Raw genomic sequence first — 13,214 nt, forward strand, 5'->3', positions numbered from 1 at the left:
ATGTTGAACACATTTCTACCTGCAAATGAACACATTTCTAGCAGTAAATGTGTTCAATTATAGCCTTGGTATAAAAGGGATAATCAACAGGGCTCTATCCGTGGAAGGTCAGGTCCACTCTGCTAGCGCATCATGGAACACACCTTCCACGTCGTTCCAGAGGACGCATAGCCCTTTGTTGATTACCCCGCATTACTTATGATGATGATACACGAAACCAGTGAAAACAACTATGAGGAAAGGTGCTGACACAGCAAATATGCAGACCTTTAGTTTATACACATCATAAGTGCTGAATTCAAATTCATAACACTAGATCTAACAATGACGTTGGGCGATTCCTAAAATCAAGAGGGGATAGGCAGAAAATCTGGAACCCTCCAACCAGGATTTCCGGAAAACCAGGGAATTTATTGAAAGTTCCTGGAATTTCGCACCCCTTGTTGTAATGAGTGTTTCTACCACTGTGTAGTGCCTGTGAGTCAGCCCGGGGCTGGTATTGCGGAGAGAAGGAGATGGTCTAGGCATCTGTATGCTTAGGTGTATGTTTCTACCACATAGTGGCAGGGATGGGGTGTATTTAGTAGTTATTAGGATCACCAATTAGCTGTTGCCGAGGCAACGGCTACTCTTCCTGGGGTCCAAACAGGAAACAACATAACATGAATATACACAGCACTACATTTCCATTACAATTCAGCCATTCAGCAGACGCTCCCATCCAGAGCGACCCACAGCTAGTGCATTCATCTTAAGATAGCCAGGCGAAACAGTATTAGATGGATGTTAGTGAGCTATGGGTTGGATGGTAGAGAGAGGGGCTGTGGATTGATTGGTTGTGTTGTTGTCAGCAGTCTGAAGCAGAGGTAGGTGATAGAAAATAGATTCCCCACGCTAGCAGGTTTTAACCCTGTCCCTGTAAAACAGGCTTACACCCACAATAGAGGGCTTACCAACGCAGGACTGGTCAGGCAGGGGGCTGAATGCACAGACCACAATAGAGATACAACAACCCACCACCCAACGAGTACATTCTGAGCCTGGCCTGCCTCTGCCTTACCAAGGCCTACAGCCATACAGGCAAAGCTTGGTTTTTACACATTTGGTCGTCTCAGACTTTGAGATAGTACAGCACTTTGTGTTCTTCGGTTATTTCAGTTGTTCGTCAACTCACTAAAATTGTTGGTGATAACATCAACATGCACAGCTGAATTTCCTCCATTTCTCCATGTGAGAGGGGGCTTGGAAATTACATTGAAGTGTGCAGCTGACTGGTATGAGAGAATAGCTTAAAGTTACACTGATCTTTATCATAAAAATAAAACATCCCTTTCCTTTCACTACACGTTATCATTTATAACAGTCTATGTGCCGGGGGGCTAGGGTCAGTCGTCATATCTGGTGTAATTCTCCTGTCTTATCTGGTGTCCTGTGTGATCTTAGGTATGCTCCCTCTAATTCTGCCATCTCTCTTGCTCTCTCTCTCCCCTCCTGGAGGACCTGACCTTGCCTCAGGACTACCTGGCCTGACAACTCCTGGCCGTGCTGCTGATCCAGTTTCTGCTGTCCTGCCTGCGGCTATGGAACCCTGACCTGTTCACCGGTCGTGCTACCTTGTCCCGGACCTCTGAACGCTCGGCTATGAAAAGCCTACTGACATTTACTCCTGAGGTGCTGACCTGTTGCACCCTCTATAACCACTGTGATTATTATTTGACCCTGCTGGTCATCTATGAACGTTTGAACATCTTGAAGAACGATCTGGCCTTATTGGCCATGTGCTCTTATAATCTCCACCCGGCACAGCCAGAAGAGGACTGGCCACGCCTCAGAGCCTGGTTCCTCTCTAGGTTTCTTCCTAGGTTCCTGCCTTTCTAGGGAGTTTTTCCTAGCCACCGTATTTCTACATCTGCATTGCTTGCTCTTAGGGGTTTTAGGCTGAGTATCTGTAGAAGCACTTTGTGACATCTGCTGAGGTAAAAAGTGCTTTATAAAATACATTTTATTGATTTAAATAAATGTGATTGATAACAGACATGGCTCACCCAAAATCAATGTATTATTATGGAATTTTAGTCCCATGGTACTATAGTATAAGCACTCTGGTAAGGGGAAGGCTACACAGTGTTAGTGCATATAGGGATGGGGTGGAAAGAGTAGGCTATATGAGTAGTTACTGCTCCACCATGGATTAGGGCAGCTATATGAGTAGTTACTGCTCCACCATGGATTAGGGCAGCTATATGAGTAGTTACTGCTCCACCATGGATTAGGGCAGCTATATGAGTAGTTACTGCTCCACAATGGATTAGGGCAGCTATATGAGTAGTTACTGCTCCACCATGGATTAGGGCAGCTATATGAGTAGTTACTGCTCCACCATGGATTAGGGCAGCTATATGAGTAGTTACTGCTCCACCATGGATTAGGGCAGCTATATGAGTAGTTACTGCTCCACAATGGATTAGGGCAGCTATAAGAGTAGTTACTGCTCCACCATGGATTAGGGCAGCTATATGAGTAGTTACTGCTCCACCATGGATTAGGGCAGCTATATGAGTAGTTACTGCTCCACAATGGATTAGGGCAGCTATATGAGTAGTTACTGCTCCACCATGGATTAGGGCAGCTATAGGAGTAGTTACTGCTCCACCATGGATTAGGGCAGCTATATGAGTAGTTACTGCTCAACCACAGATTAGGGCAGCTATAGGAGTAGTTACTGCTCCACCACGGATTAGGGCAGCTATATGAGTAGTTACTGCTCCACCATGGATTAGGGCAGCTATATGAGTAGTTACTGCTCCACCATGGATTAGGGCAGCTATATGAGTAGTTACTGCTCCGCCATGGATTAGGGCAGCTATATGAGTAGTTACTGCTCAACCACAGATTAGGGCAGCTATATGAGTAGTTACTGCTCCACCATGGATTAGGGCAGCTATATGAGTAGTTACTGCTCCACCATGGATTAGGGCAGCTATATGAGTAGTTACTGCTCCACCATGGATTAGGGCAGCTATATGAGTAGTTACTGCTCCACCATGGATTAGGGCAGCTATAGGAGTAGTTACTGCTCCACCATGGATTAGGGCAGCTATAGGAGTAGTTACTGCTCCACCATGGATTAGGGCAGCTATAGGAGTAGTTACTGCTCCACCATGGATTAGGGCAGCTATAGGAGTAGTTACTGCTCCACCATGGATTAGGGCAGCTATAGGAGTAGTTACTGCTCCACCATGGATTAGGGCAGCTATAGGAGTAGTTACTGCTCCACCACGGATTAGGGCAGCTATATGAGTAGTTACTGCTCCACCACGGATTAGGGCAGCTATAGGAGTAGTTACTGCTCCACCATGGATTAGGGCAGCTATATGAGTAGTTACTGCTCCACCATGGATTAGGGCAGCTATAGGAGTAGTTACTGCTCCACCATGGATTAGGGCAGCTATATGAGTAGTTACTGCTCCACCATGGATTAGGGCAGCTATAGGAGTAGTTACTGCTCCACCATGGATTAGGGCAGCTATAGGAGTAGTTACTGCTCCACCATGGATTAGGGCAGCTATAGGAGTAGTTACTGCTCCACCATGGATTAGGGCAGCTATAGGAGTAGTTACTGCTCCACCACGGATTAGGGCAGCTATATGAGTAGTTACTGCTCCACCACGGATTAGGGCAGCTATAGGAGTAGTTACTGCTCCACCATGGATTAGGGCAGCTATAGGAGTAGTTACTGCTCCACCACGGATTAGGGCAGCTATAGGAGTAGTTACTGCTCCACCACGGATTAGGGCAGCTATATGAGTAGTTACTGCTCCACCACGGATTAGGGCAGCTATATGAGTAGTTACTGCTCCACCATGGATTAGGGCAGCTATAGGAGTAGTTACTGCTCCACCATAGATTAGGACAGCTATATGAGTAGTTACTGCTCCACCATGGATTAGGACAGCTATATGAGTAGTTACTGCTCCACCATGGATTAGGGCAGCTATATGAGTAGTTACTGCTCCACCATGGATTAGGGCAGCTGTATGAGTAGTTACTGCTCCACCATGGATTAGGGCAGCTATATGAGTAGTTACTGCTCCACCATGGATTAGGGCAGCTATATGAGTAGTTACTGCTCCACCATGGATTAGGGCAGCTATATGAGTAGTTACTGCTCCACCATGGATTAGGGCAGCTATATGAGTAGTTACTGCTCCACCATGGATTAGGGCAGCTATAGGAGTAGTTACTGCTCCACCACGGATTAGGGCAGCTATATGAGTAGTTACTGCTCCACCACGGATTAGGGCAGCTATATGAGTAGTTACTGCTCCACCACGGATTAGGGCAGCTATAGGAGTAGTTACTGCTCCACCACGGATTAGGGCAGCTATAGGAGTAGTTACTGCTCCACCATAGATTAGGACAGCTATATGAGTAGTTACTGCTCCACCATGGATTAGGGCAGCTATATGAGTAGTTACTGCTCCACCATGGATTAGGGCAGCTATATGAGTAGTTACTGCTCCACCACGGATTAGGGCAGCTATATGAGTAGTTACTGCTCCACCACGGATTAGGGCAGCTATATGAGTAGTTACTGCTCCACCATGGATTAGGGCAGCTATAGGAGTAGTTACTGCTCCACCATGGATTAGGGCAGCTATATGAGTAGTTACTGCTCCACCATGGATTAGGGCAGCTATATGAGTAGTTACTGCTCCACCACGGATTAGGGCAGCTATATGAGTAGTTACTGCTCCACCACGGATTAGGGCAGCTATATGAGTAGTTACTGCTCCACCATGGATTAGGGCAGCTATATGAGTAGTTACTGCTCCACCATGGATTAGGGCAGCTATATGAGTAGTTACTGCTCCACCATGGATTAGGGCAGCTATAGGAGTAGTTACTGCTCCACCATGGATTAGGGCAGCTATATGAGTAGTTACTGCTCCACCATGGATTAGGGCAGCTATATGAGTAGTTACTGCTCCACCATGGATTAGGGCAGCTATATGAGTAGTTACTGCTCCACCACGGATTAGGGCAGCTATATGAGTAGTTACTGCTCCACCATGGATTAGGGCAGCTATATGAGTAGTTACTGCTCCACCATGGATTAGGGCAGCTATAGGAGTAGTTACTGCTCCACCATGGATTAGGGCAGCTATAGGAGTAGTTACTGCTCCACCATGGATTAGGGCAGCTCTTATACATTCGATAGCAAGACAAACAGATCATAGAAAGCGACAGAATCTGTTACTGCCAGCCTTTTGTTTCTAGCGTATGAAAGGAAGAGAGGAACAAGCCGCTGAGCACAGCACTATCCTTTCACCGCTGTCCATCCGTCCTCTCTGGCGGGCTAGCCTGATCCTCTCTGGCGGGCTAGCCTGATCCTCTCTGGCGGGCTAGCCTGATCCTCTCTGGCGGGCTAGCCTGATCAGCGCGATGCTGGATGCTCCAGTGCAGAAGCTCAATGCCAAACCCCTCGCCTCCTCCTCCTCTCCAAACATGGGTATATCTGTTGCTCTATCTGCCCTGAGCCCGAACCTCTCCGCTCAGCCACCACATACAATGTAAAAGTCTGCCTAATCAATTATGGGGCTGCGCAGAACCAATTTGCATTGCACCCATCGAGAATACTAGGGAGAGAGCTACCTATGGACAATAAGGCAATACATGTATTGTAATCAATGTAATGATTGTTCACTAGGAGTTTCCATTGAAGGGTTTAATAGAGTCGATGTGTGAGAATGAGAATAGCTTAGCGTGTGGGACAAAAGGAGACAATCAGAAGAGTATCGAGAAAGACCGGTTGATAGTGAGGCATCCCTCTGGATGCAGTGTGCTGCTCTGCATGTTACCAACTGAGGGGGTTAAACAGTTCATGTCACATGGCTGAAGTTCTCTTCTCTCTCTAGGGGGAGAGGTTCTCTTCTCTCTCTAGGGGGAGAGGTTCTCTTCTCTCTCTAGGGGGAGAGGTTCTCTTCTCTCTCTAGGGGGAGAGGGGTCAGTTTAGGGTCGGGGGGTTATTTTCAGTGTACCAGTGCATCCACCTCTCTGATATATAGTGTGTTTTGCCCTCCAAACTCAGATTCTTATAGCCTGGTCCCAGATATGTTTGTGCTATGTTGCCATTAAGTTAGCAAGACAACATAAACAGATCTGAAACCAGGCTATGGTTATTATACCTGGGGGGTAAAATGAGAGGAGAAAAAGTGAGAAGAGGATCATGTTAACTGAGGCGACTGAATGCTTTAGCTTTGTGTTACTGGGTGAGGACTTGGGGTAAACTAAACATGCACCTGTATGACCTCTTCACAACATCTGCATCAGAGGGAAATGAAACATGAAGGAGAGGTCATCCCCCTCTTCCCTCCATTCCTGCTTTCACCCCCTACCTCCTCCCTCTGTTTACAAGGCGGACATTTTGTGTTCTGATCTAATGATGACAGGACAGTTGATGCTGCAAGGACTCTGGCGGTGGGAGGGGTACTGCAGTGTTGAACCAACTCATAGTGCTTTTAAACCCCCCTCCGTTTTCACTACTTGGTAAAGAAGTAAACTGAACCAAACAGCTGATTCTCCTTTTACATTTGCTTTTATTCTGCTTGATTCCCTCAGCGATAGATAAATACATTTCCTTCCTTATTTCAGTTAATGACTTATGAACCTTTTGAAATTAAAATAATGATGTTTGTATTCCATTGAAAAGCTTTATACAGTGTACAATTTCATTATTTTATTTTTTTACCATGATTGTTGAAACTGGATGGATAGATAATATAATTTCAAAGCTATACAATGTCTCCTCTGACCATTTGGTTATGAAAGGTATGGGAAAATATGTAACACAGTCCAACAATATGCTTGGATCCTATCAAGAACATATTATATACTTTAATAATCAGAGAATCCTGGATGTATTATTTTTATGTTAAAAACTTCCTAAAATTCAGATTTTTTCTTTGTCTGTTTTCTTCTAGATTGAACTGTAGGAAAAAACACGGACAGTTTGAGGTTCATTATTACAAATGGGGTGACAGGTGTACCATTTAGTCACGACATATTTTCACTTGGGTTTTATATATTTTTTCCTTCACAAAACTTGGGGTTAACGCAATTTATTATTTTTATTACACCAATACCAAATATCTTTCATTAAGATGCTCACACCAGTATTTCTGTTGGAAAACGATGGGCACAGCCACAATAACGACGGGTCTCTCTGGGGTTCTCTTTTCAATTCTACTAGCGTGGTCAGACTGCTTGCCTACTGCATGATATCTATGCTACTGGTTGTCCATCACATTTGACTGATTTATAGATTTTCAGTTATACAATATTAACGGGCCTGAATTCATTTAGGCTACTTAGTTTAATAACATAAACTCACTTGGCTCCCATTCCTTGCACCTATATAATATAAATTATTTCTTATCCAATTATAAAATCTAACCCAAATACAAATGTGATATTTAACTCCATGGACAGGGATTATTACATTTATGTAAATAAACATTAAAAAAATATTTGGAATTAATGGTTTGTGCATAACTCTTTGATAAGGAGAATATTGCCAGCTGTTAGTAACACAACACAAAAGCCTCAATTAGCAGAATCGAGTGTGTTAGTGTTTACTAAAGTCTCATTTTAGTCTCAGAATGGTGTGCACAGTTGTGACATGTAGCATGCTCCTATACTGAACCAACATTAAATCATATTTTTTAGAGGAAAATGAAAACTTCCAAGTGGGATTGTCCAAAAGGTAAATTCTCTGGCAGCACATAACATTGCTATGTTGGTTCCTATTCTGTATAGATTCTCTCAGTACCCTACTCCTGTGTAATATCCAATGACGTATCATTGGTTATTATATCTGGGTTTGTAGCCATGGTGTATAGACTATCAGCACCACCTGGTGGTCATAGCACGTACTAGAATTAAACGGACTCCATATTCTCAACAGCTGAAATAACAGATGACCTTTGTTCATGCCCTTTAATCTGTTTAGGTCAAACACATGTTATTCTCACTACGTGCCAAGATACTGTATTAAACCGGACAAAAAAATAAAACATCAACTTAGTCTGAGACAAGTTTATTAGAAATATGTAGACAAACTCCCACTGCATTTAACCAACTGAAATTTCTTCAACCTGATCTGCGAAACAGGTTGGCGAAACCTAGTAGTGTATCTGCTTTAACTAACACTTGCATTTATATTTTCTACTGTGAGTGCAAATGAAATTTGGACATTTAATGACATGTTCTCTCTTTGTTATGTTTCTGCACCCCTTTGAATATGGAAGATATAATTTGCTGCTACACTTTTGTTTTATACAAAACAATGTGCAATGACCACTGCCAGTAAATACGGAGTAAACTACCGGTATATAGTTTAAGTGTTTTGTATGTTCCTATATATACACTAAAGCAAAAGCATCCTTGCAAAATGTGATTGCACAGAAAGGTTTTTACCATTATAAAACTTACACTATACTGTAAAATAAGTTTAACATGCATATTAATTCATTAATTCCAAATACCTAATTATTTAAAATCAATGAATTAACTATTACCGGTAATATTTTCAGATGTTAACGTACATTGCAAAAATATTTGCTTCGAGCTAAAACTTGTTTCGATAAATTAACAAAAATAAAACTGAAACAAAATGTACAGTACGAACTAATAAAACGGGACATGTTCCATAAAAATAAAATAAAACTTTATTGAAAATAGCCGGTTGTTTTAAAACATGTTTTTTCTTTGTTTAGAATTTACAATTATGTTGATATTCAATACGTAACCTCACTGACGTTATTAAATAAAAAGGTGGAGGTGGGGTGTAACTTTAAGACTTTCATATCCCATTAGAGCAGGGCCACATTCAGCAGGGAAACATTGTCAAACGTTGCAGATAGAAATATGAAGAGCCGACACGAATTCCTTAATTCTACATGACGTATTTCTATCTGAACGTTCCATAATGCTGTTCCCTGCTGAAGGCACCCCTGGTTGTTAAGTTAAAGCACGATATAACTGAACCCCACAACACATCATGGAAACAACTGAATTGTCCATGCAGAACTAGAACAGCAAAGCACAGCACTAAGACATTGGCTGTTGAATGCTCTGCTGTGATGCCATTACGACAGACTCGGTCTCTCCTCAGTAAGGTTCCTGTGACGTGTTTGGAAAACTGGTGATGTTTCCTCCTTTCAAATATTGCTACCAACTCTACCATCTCTCTCTTCAACCGACCTTTGAGGCTTTCCTTTCTTGTTCTCTACGGTTCAAAGACTTCATATGCTCCATTACTCCAGGTCTGGCATCTCTGAAAAAGTTACAAATATGAAAACATAAAAATAAATGATTCAAGGTAAAAAGCTAAATCACCAATTCTACAACATGGCTCATGTGTGGATGGTATGAGGCTTATCAACAACCTTCAAATGAAATGTACCATGAAAATGCTCTAGAAAATTGTCTGCTTGCTTTTATCCATGTGCTAAAATGATATCTAAAAACTTACTTTCATCATCGCTGTCGTGCTGTAAATCAAAAATATGAGAAGATTAGTGTCAAAACTGCAAAACTCAACAGAGCAAGAAAGCAAGTAGTTTTTCTTGCAGCCACCGTATATAGTGCTCTGGTAAATGTTTGTAATTGCCTTGATATTTGCTGTAAAATTCATTTGGAGATGACAGAAAAGAAACAAACCTCTTCTAGACCTTCCAGACCGCCCATACCGAGATCTGGCATGCCATCTTCTCCTCCCATCGTGTTCATCATCTGAAAACAGGCAACAACAATCATTGTTTGGACATAAAAATATATATAATTTAACACATTTAAAACATTACACACTTTGTGCAACATGACATGCTTGCCTCTGAGAACTTGTCAAAACTGGACAGATCCTCATCAGAATCATCTTCCCAGTCTTTCCAGTTGTTGAAGTCGACACCGAGCCATTGAAACTGTGGGAAAGAAAAGAGAAATCCCAAATCAAAATGATTTTAAACCAACATTCAAGACAAAATGCCCCTCTTATGTGACCTGAGCCTATTCAAACCATCTCAGAGTAGGAGTGCTGATCAGTTTGAGTTTGGCCTTTTAGGAATAAGATATATTGGGGGGGGGAACCGTAATCCTAGACAAGTATTCCTACTCTAAGACGCTTTTTAAATATAGGCCCAGAAATACAGGGCAGAAAACGTAAGGTAGAATAAATAGTATTGCACATTGAAACAGTTCCTACTTTTGCCTTGTCCTTTGTTAACCGTGACCATGCTCTTCCTGCCTTGGACTTCTTTAGACAACACAACACCGATCTGTCTGTACGTTTGTGCTTAGATGCCTGCAACGACAGGAAGAGAGATAATTGGTATATTACAAGTCATTTTGGATGAGGGATCATATTTAACATCCAGCATATTTAACATCCAGGTCATTGCAGTGGTTTTCTGGGTCATTGCAGATGGTGAATCTGCAACTAAATGAGAAACATACTTACATTGGGGTCAATTGAGTCAAAAAGGTCCAATTCATTTTGATGTTTGAGGTTTTCAATCCCGCCAACACAACTGAAATGACAAAACAGAGTAAAATATATGAAGGTTTTGCTCATTCAGACAGTAAGGGCCGATAAGATTAATCTTATTCATGGGCTAAAAGGAAGACAAAGAAGCTTTTTAGTCCAGGATTAGGTTTCATCTGTGTCCGGGAAACCGCCCCCCAAGTGTCTATGCAGTAGGTCTAATTTATAGACAGCTTACAATTTAGCCTAAGATCAGTGTCAATTAAACTGCAATGTGCCGGGTGATGGTGAAGCAGCTTACCGGAAATCAAGTTTAGATTTTTCAAACTTCACTTGTAGATCTTTGCTGTCTTCTACCAGGAACTCAATGAAGACGGAGTCCCTTCTGTCATACCACTTTGCTGTTGCTGGCTGCCTATTGGACAACAGAGAAGAGATAAGACTGATTAGTCCGATACAAAGCAGTGATCAATGTCTTCTAGTTTCTGGTTATGAAATCCAACCATATCTATTTGGGAAACTGCACCCCCAACATTATAGCCTGGGTACCAGTCTGTTTAGATAACATTCCACTCCTTGTACTCTGTGTCATTATGCCAAATGTTTAGCATGACAAGGGGTGGCAAGGAGTGGAATGATAGTTTAACAGACTGGTGCCCAGACTACCATCATTAGGGAATAGGGGATAAATCTATGAAGGGAAAAATATGGGAAGGGTAGGGGGCTGGTTCCATCCATATATGACTCTGGTTCCATCCATTCATTTTAGAAGCAAAACTGAATAATGTGCCATTCTACTCGTCTGTTACACACATTGTGAAACAGAAAAGCATGCACGTTTGCTTTTAGCATTGATTAGCTAGCTAAGATAATACATTGTTTGGTTCATCCACATAGTATAAATCAGGAACACTAATTTATCCGCTTGAGTCTAGCGCCACCCATTCAACCGTATTTAATCCAAGGTCATACTCATACTTGGTCAGGTGGCTCACTGTCACTGGTCTCAAGGGAAAAGGCTTCCCTGAATTCAGTGGTTTGATGGCCATGCCTAATGGGTATTATTGGCTAACCAGCTCTGACAACCTTCCATATATTAATTAATGAGCTAGCTAGCAGGCCACATGGAATGTCATGACACTCCAACTAGTAAGCCAGTAGCTAAACTAGCCTCGTTGCAAGGAAATGGTTCGCCTATACCAGTCTTTATATGGCTCTCTAGCTAGTCCACGTGAATAAAGGACCGGCTATCTGTAAATTCGTTGGGCAACTAGCTACCTATGAAGACAAGGGTCAGCCTTGTATTATTATTAATGTCTCATGATATGGGAGAATACTATTGTTCGAATGTAAAGCCGACATTTCGACTACCGTAAACTGACAAGGGCTCCATTCATTCCCACTAGCACAAATCGTTCTCATGCATGAAGGAGCATGGAGGCCTAGCTAGCTAGTTAGCTAAATATGGCATTTGCTAACTAGCCAGCTATAACGTCAACATTGCATTCACAATATGGAACCTTTATCATTGCAGAGTAGCTATACACGTATAAAGGCATGGGCATACTAGCCCTAGCTAAGCGCTGATTAAACTTGAAACTAGCTAGCAAGCTACCCCATTTGCAAGAATATGCATCCCATGCATTTCACGCTAACGTTAGCTCCCTCCTACCCTCCGTCCCACACGTACATCTCTTGCTATCTAGTTCTTCCCACTCCAGACCGAAGTATTAGCCACGATGTGTTGTTGGATATTCTCTTCTGTAGTGAAATACGACAGGGTAAAATGTAAATATCAATCCTAGACCAGACTCTGTCACTGCCTCGCGTGCTTTTCCTCCTTCTCGTGCGCAATGACGCATCTAGTATCTAAGTCGTTGTTTGTACTATAGCCTCGCTCGCGCAGTCTGGAGAAGTTTCTGGATCTTTCGCTCGTGCCGGGACGAGTCTCTTGCACGCGCTTTACCTGAAGCAAGCTACGCTGTTACCGTGACAACGCACGCACACACACAGACAAAGTTGATCTGTATCACATAATGTCAACTATTTCCCCTGTATAATGTCAACTATTTCCCCTGTATAGCACAGGTCTGTATGAACAGGTGTTTTTAGCAGGGTTGTAGTGCTGCTGGAGCGGAGCTACCTCACTTTTCAATTTGAGAATACATGGAGCTGGTAAAACTATTTCTGGAAAATTCATTCTGATAAATAATTATAAATAAATGTAGTTACCACTAAAATCCCATGAAAAACGATATAATGACAAACCAAATAAGTATTGTTAAGTTGCGTCAATTCAAATCTGGTATTAGGAACAAAAGAGGTCAATACACGCCTTCTAAAATAGACTAGTATTTTTAATTAATGCAAAACCTTCAATGGTAAATATGATGTTCGTATATACGGGCTCCCTGAAATACCACGCAGGGCAGACAGAGAACTAATCCATTGTTACAGGTTCTCCTTAAAATACTCTGACAGTTTTTAGTTCCCGCTCTCTGCTGGGCCTATCAGGGTAGAGACTGAGCGTGGTTTAGACTTACTCAGCCAATCCGTTGGCGCACAGGCTAGTCCCAGCCTCTTGGCGCTCCACCGTTGCCAGGCATAAGTTCTTATCATAACAACCTGTCATGGTGAGAAGAGCCAGCTCCCCTAGACACCATTCCTACGT

At 42.5% G+C, this 13,214-nt stretch overlaps 1 protein-coding gene across 1 annotated transcript; it reads right to left on the minus strand.

Annotated features, from left to right (window-relative positions):
• Positions 1–8,082: 8,082 nt before the first annotated feature.
• On the minus strand, positions 8,083–12,460 carry ptges3a (prostaglandin E synthase 3a (cytosolic)). The gene is made up of 8 exons (XM_041845469.2): positions 12,234–12,460; positions 10,845–10,958; positions 10,520–10,589; positions 10,265–10,363; positions 9,894–9,983; positions 9,724–9,795; positions 9,536–9,554; positions 8,083–9,337 (listed from the first exon to the last, which is right to left on the minus strand). Coding segments are annotated over exons 1-8 (486 nt in total). The 5' UTR covers positions 12,236–12,460; the 3' UTR covers positions 8,083–9,317.
• Between the last annotated feature and the right edge of the window lie 754 nt (positions 12,461–13,214).

The sequence above is a fragment of the Coregonus clupeaformis genome, chromosome 24, assembly GCF_020615455.1.
Source record: "Coregonus clupeaformis isolate EN_2021a chromosome 24, ASM2061545v1, whole genome shotgun sequence".
In the NCBI taxonomy this organism is placed as follows: domain Eukaryota; kingdom Metazoa; phylum Chordata; class Actinopteri; order Salmoniformes; family Salmonidae; genus Coregonus; species Coregonus clupeaformis.